This window comes from Rousettus aegyptiacus, unplaced genomic scaffold, assembly GCF_014176215.1.
Source record: "Rousettus aegyptiacus isolate mRouAeg1 unplaced genomic scaffold, mRouAeg1.p scaffold_m13_p_2, whole genome shotgun sequence".
Lineage (NCBI taxonomy): Eukaryota > Metazoa > Chordata > Mammalia > Chiroptera > Pteropodidae > Rousettus > Rousettus aegyptiacus.
Genome location: NW_023416295.1, coordinates 175425777 through 175442925, shown reverse-complemented (window position 1 = coordinate 175442925; position 17149 = coordinate 175425777). Strand labels below are relative to the sequence as shown.

The 17149-nt window shown below is 57.4% G+C and overlaps 1 protein-coding gene across 6 annotated transcripts; it reads right to left on the bottom strand.

Moving 5' to 3' along the window:
- Window positions 1-434: 434 nt before the first annotated feature.
- On the bottom strand, window positions 435-16834 carry TRMU (tRNA mitochondrial 2-thiouridylase). Of its 6 annotated transcripts, none has more exons than XM_016126748.2 (11): window positions 16699-16834; window positions 14187-14352; window positions 10980-11086; window positions 8004-8126; window positions 5541-5713; window positions 4825-4878; window positions 4673-4739; window positions 3248-3348; window positions 1761-1905; window positions 1408-1490; window positions 435-886 (listed from the first exon to the last, which is right to left on the bottom strand). In XM_016126748.2, exons 1-11 carry the CDS (start codon window positions 16778-16780, stop codon window positions 734-736), a joined length of 1254 nt encoding a protein of 417 aa, XP_015982234.1. In that variant the 5' UTR covers window positions 16781-16834; the 3' UTR covers window positions 435-733. The 6 variants fall into 6 exon arrangements, with proteins under 6 accessions (XP_015982234.1, XP_015982236.1, XP_036093577.1 ...); XM_016126750.2 differs by lacking the exon at window positions 16699-16834 and adding an exon at window positions 16548-16692; XM_036237684.1 differs by lacking the exon at window positions 16699-16834 and adding an exon at window positions 15965-16501.
- Window positions 16835-17149: the final 315 nt, after the last annotated feature.

The window sequence follows — 17149 nt, the reverse complement described above, 5'->3', positions numbered from 1 at the left end:
GTGCTGGCGCCCTGATCTCAGACTCCCAGCCCCCAGGACTGCGAGCAATCCACTGTTGTTTACACACCACCCAGTCTGGGGCATTACAGTGGCCTGGATGAGATACGCACGCACGGGTGTCACCCCAAATTCCTACCCCCCGAGAATTCCTCACAGGGACGGGTTCTAACATGGCTGACCGGGCTGGGGTGCTGGGCGCTCTGCGGGGGAAGGGGTGGCCTCATCATCCCTCAGAAACCCCAAGCAACTGGGACCTGGATCAAGGCCCAGCCACACGTCCTCTGCCTCGGGCGAGGCTGGGACCTCGGCGAGGAGGGTGGGGCCCCCATCACTCCCCCACGCTGGCCACCTGCCTTCCCACAGCTGGGGGGCCGGTGCTGCGGGGCCCCAAGGCGGCCCACCTGTCTTCCGCCCCACACAGGCCGCCGCCGGAATCCACGTCTCGGACACGAGTTTTATTCCACGCCGTCCCCGCACCCCCTTTCCCACCCCTGTGTGCTCCTGGGTGGGAAGCCTCCCCTGAGGTAGGAACTGTGTAAGTGGGGTGCTTGGGACGGACGTACCAGCCAGCCGGTCCTTGTGGCCGGGGCTCCAATGCGGGCGGCCTCGCCAGGGCTCTCCCTGGCCGGGACGGGGGCAGCAGATCTAACCAGGCGCCCCCTGGTCCATCGACAGTGGCCGAGCCCCTGACCGCCCCCCCGGGCTCTGCCCCGCCACATCTGCTCCCAGGCACTTAGAACGTGGGACCCGAGCCTGGGCCGTCACCGGAGCCCTCGGTGGCCACTCTGGACTGGCTCCTGCCCTTCTGGAGCGTGTAGGCGGAAGGCCCCAGGCGCAGGATTTTCCCGCTGCCCAGGCACTCGTCCCCCTTGTAGAACACGGCGAACTGGAAAGCAGAGAGGCCTGCGTCACCCGCAGGGGGACTCGGCACCAGGAGAGCCTGCGGAGCAGCCAGGAGCCTGGGCCTGTGGCTGCGGGTCTGGGGCCAGAGCGAGGGGAGGCGGGAGGACACTCTGCCTCCCCTTCACCTGCCCTCGCCCCTGGGGTCCGCCCGAGGCCGGGCAGGGCGGAGCAGCTGGGCCCCCAGCGGCTGGTGCGGTGGCGGCTCCCACGCTCCCACCCTCACTGGCTCTGTGACGTGGGCACTCGCAGCCCCTGTCCCCTAGCGCCACCCCTGGGAATCAGGCATGCTGAGGAGGAGGAAGCGAGGTCCCACCTCTGGAGCACGAAGCCCATGGGCCACCAGCTCACCCACCCTCACGGCCCCACCGGGGACGGCCGAGCAAGTGCCAAAGCCTGCCTCCGCCCCACGGTGCGCCCGGGCCACACGTGCCCTGCCAGTACATGTCCCCCCCCCCCCCCCCCAAACCCCGCCGGGCACAGCACAGGGCTGGGCGCCCCACTCACCTGCCCCGGGGTGAGGGCCCGCACAGGCCTCACAGCCGTCGCCCACACGGTGCCGTCTTGATTGAGGGTCAGCACACAGGGCACTGGGTGGGGAGAAGGGCCCTTGGAGGGGTGCCGGCCTGGCAGCCCAGGCCTTGGGCCCCAGGGTGAAAGAGCACCAGGCAAGGGGCGGTGACGGCCGGAGGGGCTCAGGGGCCACCACCTGGGCCCACAGGAAGCGGAGCTGGGCCGCCGTGCCCCCTGGGCCTGTCCCCGACATGGGCAGAAGGAAAGGGGGTCTGAAGATGTGATATAATCCAAGCGACAGGGACTCCTGAACCTGGCTTCCCGGGCGATCCCAACGGCTCAGTCACCTAGCGCCATCTGGTGGCGGAAGCGGAAGTGGCACTCCATCATCTTGTCCCGCACCAGGGCTGCGGGCGGCTCCTCGGCGATCCAGTGCACGCGGCTGGTCCGCAGCAGGTCCCTGAACAAGGCCGGGTGGTCTGTGCGGGGGGCCTGCGGAGCGGAAGGCAGAGGTCACGATGCCCTGGCGCCCTTGGCACTCGAGCCCCTCGACGCAAAGCCACCTCACTGTCCCTCGTTAAAGATAATCCTCAGCAAAATGCATACTCAAAACTAGAGTGTCAGACGTGGAAACTCATGAGCCTTTCGACTCTCATTTTGCAAAAGAGGAAACTCAGGCCGAGGACGGAAAGTAACTTGTCACGATCACACCAGGCAAGCAACTGAGTATGTACAAGCCGAACCTAGACACACGCTCAGCACTCCTCCTCCAAGTTCAAATCTCACTGTCTCCACCACAAGCCACCTAGGGCCAGAGACACAGGCCAGCCCTGCCTCTGGCTTGTGTGAAAAGCCGTTACAGGAATCCCACCAAACCCCACGTGGCTGGGGAAAGGAGGGTGCTGGCTCCCCGAGGCGGCTGACGTGGTCTGCTTCCCTGTCCTGACTCCCGAGATCCCCCTGGCCTCCTAGGATCTCGTAAGCCTCCCGTCTGAGGCAGGACCAAGGGCACTGAGTCCTGGGGCCCCGGGCTCTAAGTAGGCAGGGAGACCCACGCAGGGACAAATGTGAGTCAATGACATGTCTGTTTTTTTCTGTAAGCAACAGAAACCGCTGAATTTTACACCAAAATCGCATTCGTTGATGCTTGGCCAGAATTGCTGTCCAGGCTCTCGTGCCCACGGCTCTTCTTAGAAGACGTCCCAGAACTAACAGGTCAGGGCTGCTGGCCTCTCTGCCCGTGTCTAAGGGCCCCCAGCTTTGTCACAGAGCACGAGATGGCACCCAGCTTGCTCAGAGCAGGGTTTCTCGACCCCGACCGCGCTGAGACTCGGGGCTGGGTCATTCCGGGACAAGGCGAGGCCCCGGCCTCCACTCACTAGACAGCAGAAGCGTCTACTCTCTCCACCTCGCCTGTGTTCTGACGCCTCGCGCCCCTGTGACGCCCTGCTCTAGGGCCCAGGGCAGGAGGCCGGGGTCACAGTGGCTCAGGCGCCGCCGTGGCTCTCGGCCTGGTGTGGGCCTGGCTCTGCCACTGACAGCGTTCCCCACTGACCTCCGGAGCCTGTCCTGCCCGGAGGCTGCCCCTCTCCGCGGGCCCTCTGGCACACTTCCTGACCTGAGTCTCGTCCTCTCCTGAAAATCCAGAGGGACAGTGGGGACAGGGGCTAACCTGACGATCAACACAGTGAGCGGCACGCGGTGGGGGCCTAGTAAGCACCTCAACAAAGTCCTTCTGGCGCCTCGGGTCAACCCGGGGGTGCCGAGGAGGGCCCAGGACTCTACCAGCCTGGCCTGGTCACACCCACAGTGCGGCCTCTGCCACCCGACTCACCACGAACACGTCGCCCCTGGTGCTGTCCTTCTCCACCACGTACCAGGGCTCGCGCAGGCCACCGATCTTGGCTCTCTGGCCCAGAGTGTAGAGGAACCAACCTAGGGAAACAGGTTCTCAGCGAGGGGGGACGAGCCGCCTCACAGCAGCGGGCAGCGGGTAGGGGCTCTGTGGACCACCGAGGGGTGGCCGGAGAGGCGGGAGTCCTCCAGCCACTAGCGTCAGCGCTGACCAAGCACCTGGGCGCGCCCCGCCCTGCGTCTGGGCCGGGGTTCGGCTGTGCCTCGCGCCCCACACAAAGCAGGTACAGCTGCGAGACCGCCTGAGCCTCGAGGAGCGCGGCCGCCGCCTTCGCCACGCGGCTGAGCCCATTCGAAGGCTCGCGCCCTGCCTCGCCGAGCCCCCACCCGCGCACTGGCCGCACCGGGGCTGCGACATCGGGCTGCCCCGTCTGTGCCCAACCCCTCCCCACTGCCCCTGCGCACCCCCGGCCCACAGCAAGCATCCCAAGCCGATGGCTGGGCTACGCCTCCCATCCCTCCCTCTGAGTGATGGGGCGCGGGCAGAGGTGACTGGGGAATCACAGCCCCTACTTCGGAAAGCAGGACAACTGAATCACAGGCCTCTCAACCGCGGGTCCCCTGAGGGCCTCCTGAGGAGCCGGGCTGGGGACGCCCTGCGGCTGTCCCTCCTCAGACAGCCCTGCTGTCGCTTTCTCTCGTCTCAGAAATGCTCGGCGCTCTGGGAGCCTGTGACATCCGAGCCCTGTTCCCCTCAGCAGGAAGGGGGAGCCGTCTGCCCGGACTGAGGTGGGGACCTCCGGGCAACAAGCCACATCCGAGCGGCAGCCCTGGCCCTTCCGCCAGGTCACACCCACGCCGGGTGGAGACTCACCTGGCCATCGGCCCCCAAGGGCACAGCCCCCGCACGGACCAGCCCGACTCGTCTCTGTCCCTGTCCCCGCTGTTCCAGCTCACAGACCGCCCCCCAGAGTCTGCAGATGAGTGAGAGCACCCCACCACATGCGGACACCGCCCGATGCCCCCTCTTCGCCCAGGCCTAAAGCATGAGGCTCATGCTTTGAAGCCGCCCAGGCCCTGTTCATCGGGTGGGGGGCGGGGGGAGTTTCTCTGTAGTCTAACATTTCCTTTATATAGTGAAAAAGTAATTCTCTAATTCTGTTTACAGGGACTTAGAGCATAACTCAGGGGGTGAAGTCTCAGACTCGGCCTGCTTTTTTATTGGCCGCAGTGCTTGTGAGGAGACATCTTGAAACGCAAAGATCCCACGTCAAAGCCGCCTCTGCGCCCCGCCGTCCACCCCTCGTCCCCACAGTCGGAGGCACGGCGTCTAGACCTCCTGGAGCTGAGTCACCCCACAACTCAAGGTAGTGACAAGACGAAGCGGCCAGAGGCTGCGCCTCACCTTTATGCGTTCCCAGGACCTTACTGTCTTCTATGGAGATGAACCTGCCGGGCCGAGGCTGTAGGTACTGGAGGACACACGCGGCGGCGTTGCTGCTGGGGCCAGGTCCGGGGCAGAGCCCGGCCCCATCCTGTCCGCCGGAAAACACTCACCTGAAGGATGAAGTTTTCAAAATTTCTTTTACCAACGAAACAGATGCCCATGCTCTGAAATGAAGAAGGGCCGATCATGAGATGAAGGTCGAGCAGGAGTCTGCCCGCGAACGCGCCTCGCTGGGCCCAAGGCCGGCGTGCCCCTCCAGCACCCGGATGCCAGCCACCACCCACACGCAGGCCGGGAGTGGCTCGCGGGCAGCCTATCGGGGGTTAGTCAGGGTCCCTAACCTGCGCCCTTGCCCGTACGGGCCAGGCCTGCGTGGAGGACCGTCGGAGCAGCTGCCCCGGGAAAGGCCCTCCAGGCCACTGCGCTTGAGTCTCAGGGAAGGGAAAGGGGCCAGAGCAGGGGCAGGGGGCAGAATGGTCAGGCCAGAGGCTGAAGTGCCCAAGGAAGGAGAGGCCTTCCTCAGGAGGTACGCCCTAGCACAGGCGACGGCTGCAGGGACAGGCTCCCCACCACCGTGCTCAGCAGGCAGCCTCATCTCTTTATTCTCTGGTTTCTGTCTCTAGAATGTGGGTCCCATGAGGGGGGCTCCCTCGGCTCCTACCACAGTCACGCCTGGACATGGGACAGGCAGAGATGAACAGAACTGCTGGGTACGGGGAACCGTGACTTGCTGACCAAAGGCACAGCCGTGCGCACTGCCAGCAGGCGGACGGGGAGCCGCGGCTACGGCTGAAGCTGGAGGGCGTGAGCGACCCCTCGGTCCTACCTCCTTCTTCTCGAGCACGTGATGGAGTCCATTCTCGGCAGCTATTTTCTTTACGAACTCTTTCGTCAACCCCCCCAGAGGGAAGAGGGCTCTCCGCAGGGCGTCCTGGGAAACCTGGCCGAGAAAGAAGGTCTGGTCTTTAAGGCTGTCGGCTGCCTGGAGGAGCTTTGTCGCTGCCGAGAGTAAAGAACAGGAGACGTCGCAGGAATGAGACCCCCGTGCTCACTCCCGATCGCTCAGACCGACCGCCCCTGGCCTGGGAGGAACAGACCCAACGCCCAACGGCAGACGGAGCCGCGGCCCGAGGCAGGAGAGACGCGCACTCCTGACGTACCTGCCGGTAAAACGCGCGCGGGAGGCAGGTTTCGCATGGCAAGGAAACGCATTCCAGTCCACGCTTTGGACGATAATATTTTCAAGGATGAAACATCTCATAAAAAAAACAAGTTCGACATAAATTCGGCCCGTCTGGGAAAACCGAACGAGGCCGCTGACAGAAAACCCCACCACGGTGGTGGCCGTGCCGGCCCCGGCCCGTCACGGACGTGCGGACGCCGCGGCTCTTTTCCAGGTCTCTCCCCTCCCGGGCACGGCGGCGCGCCACGCCCAAAGGCACTGTCTTTTGTGGTAAATGGTTTCTGACATGTGTCAGACGCTCCCCTGCGAGGTCTCTCACGTGCCCTGTTTGATGATGACGAGCCGGTTCCAGCTTTAAGGCAGCACTGGGGTGCGACCGGCCCCGGCCGCGTGGCGCGGGCTCAGGAACGGAGGCCCGGCCCCGTCTCTGGGCCAGACCAGTCCTGCCCAGCGTGTGACTGAATTTCCGTGATTACAACTGTTGGGTCCTCCATTCTGAAGTTTAAAAACCAATGGAAATAACTAAACAGAGCCTCAGCATGACGGCTGCTTTCAACAAGTCTCCTGCCTACGCTAGGAGAGGCCTCGCCAAGCTGCTCTCAGAGCAGCACGAGTATGACCCGCGCCCGGTGGAGTCAGTGCTTCCCACTGTGACCCCAGATTTGATTCTCACACTAGCTGTGAGGCAGAATTACCCCTGCTTGACAGACAAGGAAACTGAAGCTCAGGTCATGAACGTGACCGGCCAAAATGGTACCGGTAGAGAACGGCAGAGCTAGAGACTGACCCCCGTCACCTAAATTTCTATTCCACCACTGACGAGCAAAACGACAAAGCAGCTGAAAAATGAAAGACGAAGCTCAGGCAACCGGTCCTCAGGCAGACTCATCTGCCAAATGCCTTGTTTCAAAACTAAATTCAGCCAAACAGTATGTGCACAAGAGCCTCCGGAATACAGGGAATAATGTGCATCTTCTCGTAGTTCTGAGTTATTTTAAAACAACTCAAAAGCTTTTATTTCTAAGCTGGCAATCCTAAACCACTGAAAGGAAGTAACACTTGGTGAGGGCCTCCTTGCGCCAGGAGCTTTATTCTCGCACCTTCACTCCGTCAGGCCCACGGTCACTCGGCCCGGTCAGTGGTGCCGCCGCCACCTTGTACAGGTGAGATTTACAAGCTCAAGGCCAGGGCCCAGGAGCCCTGGCTTTGGGGCCTACTCACTCTGGGGCCAGGTCCTCTGCTGCCCCTGGAGCACTCTGCCCAAGGACCCAGGCCCAGCCAGGAGGCCCTATTCCAAGCCTCCGGGGCAATTGAACTAGAATAAAATAAAAAGCTTTAGTGTAACGAAAAAGCCACACTCAATGAAAAGTGTGCTGATGGGGGCAGGGACGGCTCCGTGCAGCCAGGGCATCCCCCGACGGCCCAGAGAGCTCCGCGAGGCCGAACGCTCTCCGGGAGGGGAGCAGGCACACCTAGCCGCTGCAGAAACAGCCCCTCTGCCTTTCGCATAATGATGACATGGATTCCTCTTTTCTACACACAAACGTGCATCAGGATAAGCCAGCAGCTTCCAAGTTCACTGTTTAGCATTTATGTTTTGGGTGGAAAGGAAAACTCTGCCCCCTCTGTCATTAATAAACTAATTTGTATACATAATCTTTGTCAACACAGTTCCAAGCCTGGCCACCAGGTCTGTGCTATGAACATCGGGTCCCTGCATTCCTGGCCCATGAAAGTATGCTTTGATCTCAGACCCTTAAAAGCTTGATGGTCAGTAACAGGGCCGACAGCACTCCAGACACCGCTGTGAAGCAGCCCCTGCACGTCGCCAACACGCGGTACCCAGACCTGGGTCATAAATTACGGATTCGATTCCCCACCAGCCCTGGCCCGACCCCTGACTGGGATTTCTCCTGTTGTCCAATCACAGGCCCTTGGGGAAAATAACCCTCTTGGGTCATTTTCAAGAAGGAAACCAAAGCAGACGAGCTAGTTTGGAACACACGGAGGTCCGGCAGGGAGGCTCGCACCATGACCCAGTCGTTCTTCGAAATGTTTCACTCTGTTCACGAGCAATGGCGCTCCGACCCGGGCACCTTTACTTACCATTCCTAACTTCAAATCGATTTCTGAAAAGCCCTTCTGGCCTCTTAATGTGCTTCTGCTGAAAGACTTCTTCATCTTCCAGCGACGTTCTCGCGTAGTGACCCGTGGCCACTGCATCTGCCCCTGTGAGGTTTTTAGGAACACAAGGTCAGACTTTAGACCTGCGTGCGCTGGTCTTGGCCAGCGCCGGCCCAGGATGGCTAAGCCGCAGACATGACGCCTCCCCCCGGGTGGTCCGCCGCAGTCTCCAGGGGCGCACCTCAAACTGCTGCACAGGCGGCCTTTAATCTTTCATTTACAATAACATGACCTTGCTACGGGGTTTATTACGTCTTTAAGGGCCTTTCAAAAGTTACCATTCTACTCATTCATTCATTCTAGCTTAAGGAAATAGACAGACGTGCACACAGATTTAAGTACGAAAGACTCATTTCAGTGTTTCTCATATTAAGAAAAAACTAAAAGCAACTAAAATCTTTAATGCCAGAAGAATATGACGTTAAAATACCATCGTGGTGATAACAGTGCCGCTTCCAAAGAAATTTTAATGACATGGGAAAATGCTTATGACTCAGGGAAGGAAAGTACATAATACTACAACTGCACGTTTTTACGTGTACAGAAAAAGATGCAGAAAAGCGTCCAAGAATCTATCCCTTTAATTCTGGGAAGGGAAACGATAGATGCGTTTTCGCTCCTCTTTCAACTGTTCTAATTTCAAATTTTCTTTAATAAATATGTATTATTATTTTTTAAACAGTGAAGGATCATCCAGCATATTCAGTTTCTTCTTTCTACATTACGAAAAAAAAGGGAAAGCATCACCCGAAGCACACACTAGTCCGCAACTCCTTCACTGTGCAGGAACCTCAGACATTCGGTGTGGCAAGGCTTCTCTCCGGGACGGTGCAGCAAAACTGACCCAGGACCCCCCCACCCGATCGGCTCCACGCGAAACGAGACGCAGCAAGAATTAACTGCTGCATATTAACTACCTGAAAAGCGACATTTAGGAACCCATCACTACATCTTGGAGATTGTCTAACAGAGAAAAAAAGTCTTTTAAACCTATTTCCTTGAAGAACAACCACGTTTACTGCAGAGAGTGCCGTACCTTCTGGGAGAAACCCTGAGATTTCAGAAGTCCAGGTTTCACGTGTTTTGGTCTGTGTTGCGTGGTTCACGCAGTAAGTTCAGACTGAGAGGCGTTCACTGCAGAAATTTCTTCCAAAGTATCCCCAACAGATAGCCCTTGAAGGGCTCCCCAAAAGGCCAAGGTGACAGGGAGCTTCGCCCTCTCAAAAGGCAAGGAGTCCCGTCCTGAGGAGCCATTTCACCCAGAGTGAAAACTCCCTCCTGCACACCGCGGGCCCGTCCGCTGGTGGCATACAGCGAACCGTACTCCCAACTCACACGCCCGAGCACTGCTGTGACGACCCCGCAGGACCACACAGCTCATCGATGGCGCATCTCCAGACACGCGCAAAACCAACCGCAATCCACACTCCGTGCGTCTCTCTCTCCTTTTCCTGAACACACTGAGACTAACTGTATCCCGCCAACTGTGGCCCCCCCAAGGCAGACCTCAGGGCGGGCCCAGGCTGCCCGGCTTCAACGGACATCTGCGGGCATGGTCAGTGCGAGACAGCTGAACCCGCCACGTCTCCTCCCTGTCTTGCACTGGGAGAATTAATTACCGAACTGGCTAGCAAACGTTGCATTTATCTCTATTTAATTTCAAGCTTTTGGCGTTAGTCCAGCATTCAAGTTTGTTACAGTTTTTCGATCCTTTGTTTCTTGAGGCATTTTTTCACTATACCTAACTCCATGAACCCACTTTTCGTCACTGTCATCTCAGCTGCAGGTCACTTATGCATCGGATCTGCCAGCCTACTTCGTGCCCATCTCGGTTATTACGAAAGCGCTCACGGGACAGAACTGCCGACAGTCCCAGGACGCCGCGGGGTGTCTGGCACACGGTTACACGTCTTGGCACGTGGCCAAGCATGGCGGGGTGAGCTGTGATGGGACAGAAGAAACGTGAAAGGCCAGTACCCAGAACTTCAGACGTCGTTGACACCAACAGCAGGGGACCAGAAAAAGAACCTGGAGCGTACAACGGCACAGCAACAGATGACAGGAGGTGGTCTAAGCAAGCACGTCAGAACCAGGATGTGTCTACGGGAAGGAGTGGGGATGTCCCCAAAGGGAGACAGAACCAGAAAGCAGAAATTCAGGGACAGACAGAATCTACAGGCAAGCTGTCAGCGGGCAGGAGGGCCTCGATCATAACGGGACGGGCCTGGATTCAAACAAGAGCAACGAACAGAGACCCAGGGAAGAGACCAGGCACAGACGCAGCCTGTACTCAGGGAAAAGCAGAAACCTTCTGAAAGCAAGAGAAGAGGTCCCAGCAGAACCAGCAAAAAGGGTGACTGACAGGGAGCTGAACACCGAACGTCTGAGCCATGAAGTAGGGCTCCTGAACTTCCGCTGCGCACAGCCATGTCCGGAACGGCCTGCTCCTGCGAGGCTGGCCCCACAGGCAGGGCCAGGGCCAGGGCCCACCTCTCAGCTCTCTGGCCACTGACCCAGCACATCCTTCCTCGGGATTCTGTGAAGTGGGTGCTCCTGGAACCCACTGCACCTGTCCCCGCCCCGTGCCTGTCCCTGCCCCGCACCTGTCACCTCCCCTCACCTGTGCCCATCCTCTGCCTGTCCCTGTCCCCCCCCGCCCCCCCCCACCTGTCCCTATACTGCACAGACCACAGTGAAGAGGCGCCTCTCCTCCCAGTGACCCTGGCATTTGCACATCACGAGAAAGTTTTCTTCTTCAGTGAAATACAAAATACTATGTTTTCCACTGCTTCCTTTCTTTCTGAAAGACGAAACTGTTTACAAGGTTTTAGATTCTGGCTATTTCTGAAAATCTTATGAATTTTTAGCAAACAAATAAAGATAATGCAAATTACTTACCAAGATTATCCAAAGCATAACGAAAAAAACAGCTGAATTTGATATACTTGTTGCACATGATGTCAGGGTTGGGAGTCCTTCCTTTTTCATATTCATTCAAAAAATCACTAGAATAAAAGAAAAAAAATTTATTTCTAAGTTTGAAAGGCTTCAAAAAGTAAATCAGATAAATCACTTATTTTGAGTTTCTCCTTGTTTTATCAAAATTGTAATTTTCTGTGAAGCAGGAGCTGTTTTCAGTTTTTTCATCGAACAGTTGTTTAAAGCCAGCTGCACTCTCCGCCCGCATTGTGATAATAAACCTGGGCGAAAAATGGGGTATCATCACCTGCAGCTACAGCCCAGCAGCCACTCTGCCTCCCAGGGCAGGGCGCGAGTGCGCACCGAGGCCTGCCCCCTCCGACGGCCCCGCGGAGGACGCCTCGGTGAGTCGGAGCAGGAATGAAAGAACCGAGAGGTACGAGTCGAGGCTCCACCAGCCAGTCCACAATCTCAGCCTAAGAACGCAGGGCACCAGGCAGATGTGCTGACAAACGCTCTCTAAGGGGACCACGCACACTCCCGAGGACTGGCAGCCGCCTGGAGCCGGCAGCGGGCGGGCACCCTACGTGGGCTTCCGCTCTGCCAGACCGCTGGCCCCAGGAGAGGGGCCACTGAGCGAGAACCTCAGGGACTCAGGGCATTCGCTTCGGGAGGGTTTCGATGCTTGTTTCCGGAGTTTAAAAAAGGGTGTGTTTTTGGTATATGTGATCATTTTTTTCATTTAAACTAAAGCTTTCCATTGAGCAGTAGGGGTTAAAACACACAATGCTGATAAAGCATGATGAAGGCTGACGAAGACTCTGCCCAGGGGCACAGGCTGCGCGGCCTTCGGCTGCGGCAGGCAATGGCAAAGCACTCCTCCCCCGACCGCTCCTCCACGAGTGCGGGAAGCTCGTGTCGCTCCATATTTTCAACAACACTTAATATCATTGTACAGTTTCCTTTTTTTTATCTTTAGAAAAATGTCACGGTTCATTAAACTATAAACTTCTTAAGGCTGAATCCGTATTTCTCTCTCTCTGAATGTCTGCAGCTGCCAAACTTTTTCGCCATAACGAGTATTGAATAAATAAATGTTGAAGAGGCTGAACATTTAAACCAGTTTATGAAAAGTGTATACTGTCAACCACTTCCTCAACGGCACGATGGAAGATGTGTCCGCTGGCATTAGCAAAACGACAGGGCACGGCCCACGTAGTGAGCAGATAAGCCAGGCCCGCACTCAGGGAGGTGGTGGTTAGGAAGAACATCTGGACTCCGACCCTTGAAGGCCGAGTGGGTCCTGAACAAAAGGCTTCGGAAGTTCCTGGTCTAGAAAGTGCTATGAGGGCAGTGAGCGTTCAGAACAGAGATCACTGGGCGCAGTTCCAACTGCACCCCCCGCAGGGGGTGCCAGGCCAGGGCAGGGCCCGGGCGGGCTCCGAGGCAGCATGCACAGATGACCGAAATCATCTCATGGGCTCTCTCCCTTCATCATGAGGTTTCACGCGGGGTCAACAAAAAGGACGCACTGGGAACACTGGCGTGGAAACTGGGCTCTAGGCCGACATCTGCTCCTAGTCTCCCATAGGACTCGGGACGAGCCCTTCCGCCGGCCTGGTCGGATGTGGCCCAAAATCACATTTCCTCACACACTTTCAAAACTTAGCAATGAAGGGCGGAGCTTAAACTTACCTGCATTTCTTACTATCATCCCGAACCCTGCAATGCTCGGAGGAATCCCCCAAAGTAGCTTTCTCCACCGATCCAGACTTGACCTTGAATCTGTCACCGGCTCCTCTTTTACTCTTGCCCCTGCCTCAGGCACCAAGCCCCACGACACCGCTTCCCAAAGGAAGCCCCGGGGGACCCCAGTAGCGTCGCCTGAAGTGCTCGTTAAAGTGCGGGTTCCAGGGTCCCACCCGGCCTGGCCCAGGTGTGTGTCTAAAAGCCCCCAGCTGACTCTGCAGCTCCACATCTGCTGCGCGGTGGGTCCGCCCTCAGGGGCCCGCCAAGGGCAGCCTTCACCTCCCGCCGCACGCCCGCCTTATCCCACGCCCCAGCAACAGCGCTTCCCTAGACTCTGCCCACAGTCTTCTCCTGTAACTCACCCTACACCAGGCTGCCAGCTTTGTCTTTGTAACAATGAAAACAACAAAAGCTATATTTATTGCTCACATCAATTCCCCAGGGTCACACAATAAGTGGCAGACCGAGGACTGAACCCAAGGATTTTCTGACCCTCGCCCTAACCCACCCCCGCGCACATCCCTGCTGCCTCGGACGCCTCCACCGGCCACCCGAGGCTCGCAGCCCACTCAGGGCTCGCCACGCTCCAGCCCTAAGCATCCTCCCTCTGCAGCAACGGGTTTTCGACAGTCACAAAATAAAGGACGAGCACCTCTCCCTGTCTTCCCCACTGCTCCTGCGACCCCATGTGGAATGTCTCTAGTCCCTGTGACTTCCAAGGGCAAGCCAAAGCCCAGCTCCTCATGCGGTCTCCCTGAGCACTCCACGTGACGCGTCCTCCCTCCTCTGAACTGCAGCATTTTAATAGACTTCATGCCACTCGCCACCATCACCTTCTTTGAAAATAATGTCCTCCTCCCAGCTAGAGTACAAGTTCCTACAGAATGGGATGGGACCATGGTTTACACATCTTTTTGTGCCCAAATGCAGCATAGTGCCTACGACAGAGGGAGCCATAATAACTGTTAGGGTTATATTAGATTTTTAAAAGTTTTTTTTCTTTTTTTTTGGTGTTTTTATCCCCCTTGATTTCAAAAGGCACGGGGGAGTGGATCACTCAACTCTTTTTCTCAGAACCCCCCAATCACTGACCTGCACAGGTGTGGCCACTCCCCTCACGGCACCTTCCAGGGGACACCCTGGCCTTAGCTCCCCTATTCTAATTTGGCAGCAGAAACATCTCAAGGTTCAAGAAGCATTAGAGACCTTCTAGAAGGTCGCAAAATAGCAGGAGTTAGAGCTTGAAGCGCTCTGGGGTCCAGGCCTGGCCTCTCACACAGAGCCCCTCAAGGGCGGCTGAGGCCTCCCGCCCACGGTCTTCAGTGCCACCACTGAAGAGTGCTGGTGGCACATGTCAGTCGGACGGACTACAGCGGGACTGCCCCCGGAAGGACCCGCAGCCCGTGGGAAGGCTCTGCATCTGTGAACAGCACTCACCTGAACACATCATTCCAATACTCCTTCACATAGGACACCTGGCGGAAAGGGATGTCCAAGATTTGGCAAACTCTGTAAGCATCTTCGCAGTCCTTGTCAGCTGTGCAAACTCCATGTTCGTCCAGGGAGTCCCAGTTCCTCATAAACACCCCTGTCACTTGGTAACCTGGGGGGAGGGAGGAAGGACAAGTTAAAGAGAATATATAACATGAACCTCGGATGACAAGGGCAGCGATTCGAGGGCCCGGCAGTTCCTCGACATGACTTAGATGCTCCTTCCCCTGCATTCCTGCAGCGTGTTGTGACGGCTTCCACCGTCACCACACGTCATTGGGCTGAAATCGCTGAAGTCCCCAAGATACGCGCAAGATGGTACTTCTTCATCTTCATGACCGCGTGTCGGCACAATGCCTACCACGTAGAGATGCTGAGCAAATGTGTGAATGAAGAGCAGAAATCCAACAAGATGTTTCAAAACCACCGCTATTCAGTAATCAAAAAAAGTGAACTAATTTCAAAAGTTATTTTCAATTACCACCTAAGATTTCGATCCTAAGTCCTCAGACGTGACAATTCAAATTTTGGCTATTTTATTATGAGGGCTGTATTTCTTAATATATTTTCTGATCTATTCTTTTCCCTCTTCTGTTGTGACGAACTACCCAACCAAATATTGGACAGACCAGCTTTGGCCTTACTCCTTCTTAGTGAACTACACAGGCCCCTACTCTGTAAGAAAAACGTTTATTCCTTCCACGTAGGCTCAATATAATGAAAGACAGAGCATTTGACTGCAAATGGTTTAATACAGAAGTACAAGGAACAGATTCAATGACAAAGCTTTGCCAAAACTGAAGGGCCACGGTGTGAAGACCGCTCCCACCCCAGCAGGTGATCAGGCCCTCCATCCTGTGCCTCCCAACACTCCTGACAGCTGCGCTTCTCAGAGCACAGCACAGAAGGCTCCAGTTGCTCATCTGTGCCCCCACGACTCACTGAGGCATGGCGCTCCTCACACTCATCCGACTGTGTCCACTGCACCTAGCAGTACCCAGCACAAAACAGCTTAAAAAGTGCTTGCAGAATGAATAAACAACGTAGGGCATTAGAAATCCACTCCTCTTTAGCCTCAGCTGCCTGGTCATGTTTCTTACGGAGTTGTGACCCGCTTACACAGGCACAGGGCTTGGCTCTCTAGGACAGATCTGAGTGCTTTGCCTAGCCTTAATTTTCCAGGGAGCACGGGACAGGATGTGCGCCTCCAATAACATTGGGAAAGCCCTTGATGCCAAGAGGAAAGGGCCATACTTTTTCTTTACTGTCCATCAGCTACTCCCCCACACCCACCCAAGGAAGGCTGGAATATGAACTTGTACAGTCTGGATCCAGGGGCAGAAGGAGAGCTTATCTGCCTAAAGAGTTAAATAATATACCTGCTCTCCCCACGGCCAGCCTCCCATGTCTCCCAAAACACGTCATACGCCTTGTCAGACACCTGCTTTGTCTACCCGACCTAATCTAGGGCTCCACCTACTCCTCCACCCTGCCACCCCCCCTCCTGCCACCTCCCTCTGACCAGATTCCAGCCAACACTCCGGTCGCCCCTGTGCTTGTCTGCGGCCAGCACGCCCGTAATTCTTTGCCTAGTGAAATCCTGCTCTTCCTTCAAGCCTCGGCTCAAACAGCACCACGCCCAGGATGCTTTCATTCGCCCTCCCTCACAACTGTAAACACTTAGTTTGCCTATAATTCTAGTTAACGCATTTTATTTATCATACCTAATAGCATCAGTTGTGAAAATGTGTACTAACAGCCACTAACGTTTTCTGAGTATCTGAAGGGTGCTGGACACTGAGGTAAACGCTTTACATGTATTGTCACTTGACCCTTCCAGTACGGCGGTGAGGTAGGTGTCATCTCCATTACGGAGGGGCGAGAACGCCGCACCCGCTCTGCATTCCAAGGAACTAGCACCAAAGGTGGCCCAGGGCGGAGGCTCCGCGGACGTCACTGAGGCGTGAGGCCTCGCAATGAGGGAGGGCCGCGCGGACGGAGAATTCGGACGGGCAGTTACTCTCGGTGCCCTTGACGTGTCTGGAGGAAATGCTAGTGTCTGTCATCCACTGGACGGAGAACACAGACGACCTTTAAGGCACAGACCGCCCATCGGTACTCCGTCACACAGGTCGCCTGGCGGCCGCCTCGGGACTCAACAGGACAAGACCTCTACGGACCGGCCGCTGTGCCCAGAGGTCAGCTCCCCTCACGACTGCGCGTGGCCTCCCAGGTTAAGGGCGGACGCCGCCGCCGCCGCCGCCGCGGACGCGGAACCTCGGAGTCGGGGAATCGCGCTGCACGCACCCCGAGTCGGAGATTCGCCGTCCGCGGCGTCGGCAACCTGGGCTGTTGGCGGCCTAAGTGGCTCGAAGCAGTGGGGACCTCGGTCCCAAAGGAGGCGACGCCCAAGGCCACGCAGGACGGGAGCGGGACTCTGGACACAGGGCCGCCTCACCTCTCCGCCTGAGCAGGAGCGCGGCCACGGCGCTGTCCACGCCGCCGGACAGGGCGCACACGACGTGCCGCGCCGCCAGCATCTGCGCGCCGTCAATTTCTCCAACTATCGCCGCCGCTTCCGCGCCGCGCCGGAAGTCCCGCCCCCGTCGCGACGCTCCGCCGCGGTTGTGGTCCGGCCGGAAGCGAGTGCTGGGCGGCCGCGTTCCGCCTGGTCAGCCCTTCCTTGCACTTCCGTTCTTGTTCCCCGTCGTCCGCACGAGTACACGGTCCGCTGTCCTTTTCCTTCCTGAGCGCGCAGTGCTGCCTAATACTCAGTACCGGGGGGGGGGGGGGGGGGGGGGGGTGTGTGTGTGTGTGTGTGTGTGTGTGTGTGTGTGTGTGTGTGTGTGTGTGTGTGTGTGTGTGCGTGCGCGCGCGCGCGCGCGCGCGGGCTAGACTGCACAGGGTGT

Excerpts from the sequence above, each read along its gene's own strand:
- TRMU (XM_016126748.2), bottom strand. The coding sequence starts at position 16,780 with ATGCTGGCGGCGCGGCACGTCGTGTGCGCCCTGTCCGGCGGCGTGGAC. Across the intron at positions 5,714-8,003 it reads TCGATTTGAAGTTAGGAATG|CGACAAAGCTCCTCCAGGCA; the intron begins GTAAGTAAAGGT and ends TACTCTCGGCAG. Across the intron at positions 4,740-4,824 it reads TTGAAAACTTCATCCTTCAG|TACCTACAGCCTCGGCCCGG; the intron begins GTGAGTGTTTTC and ends TGTGTCCTCCAG.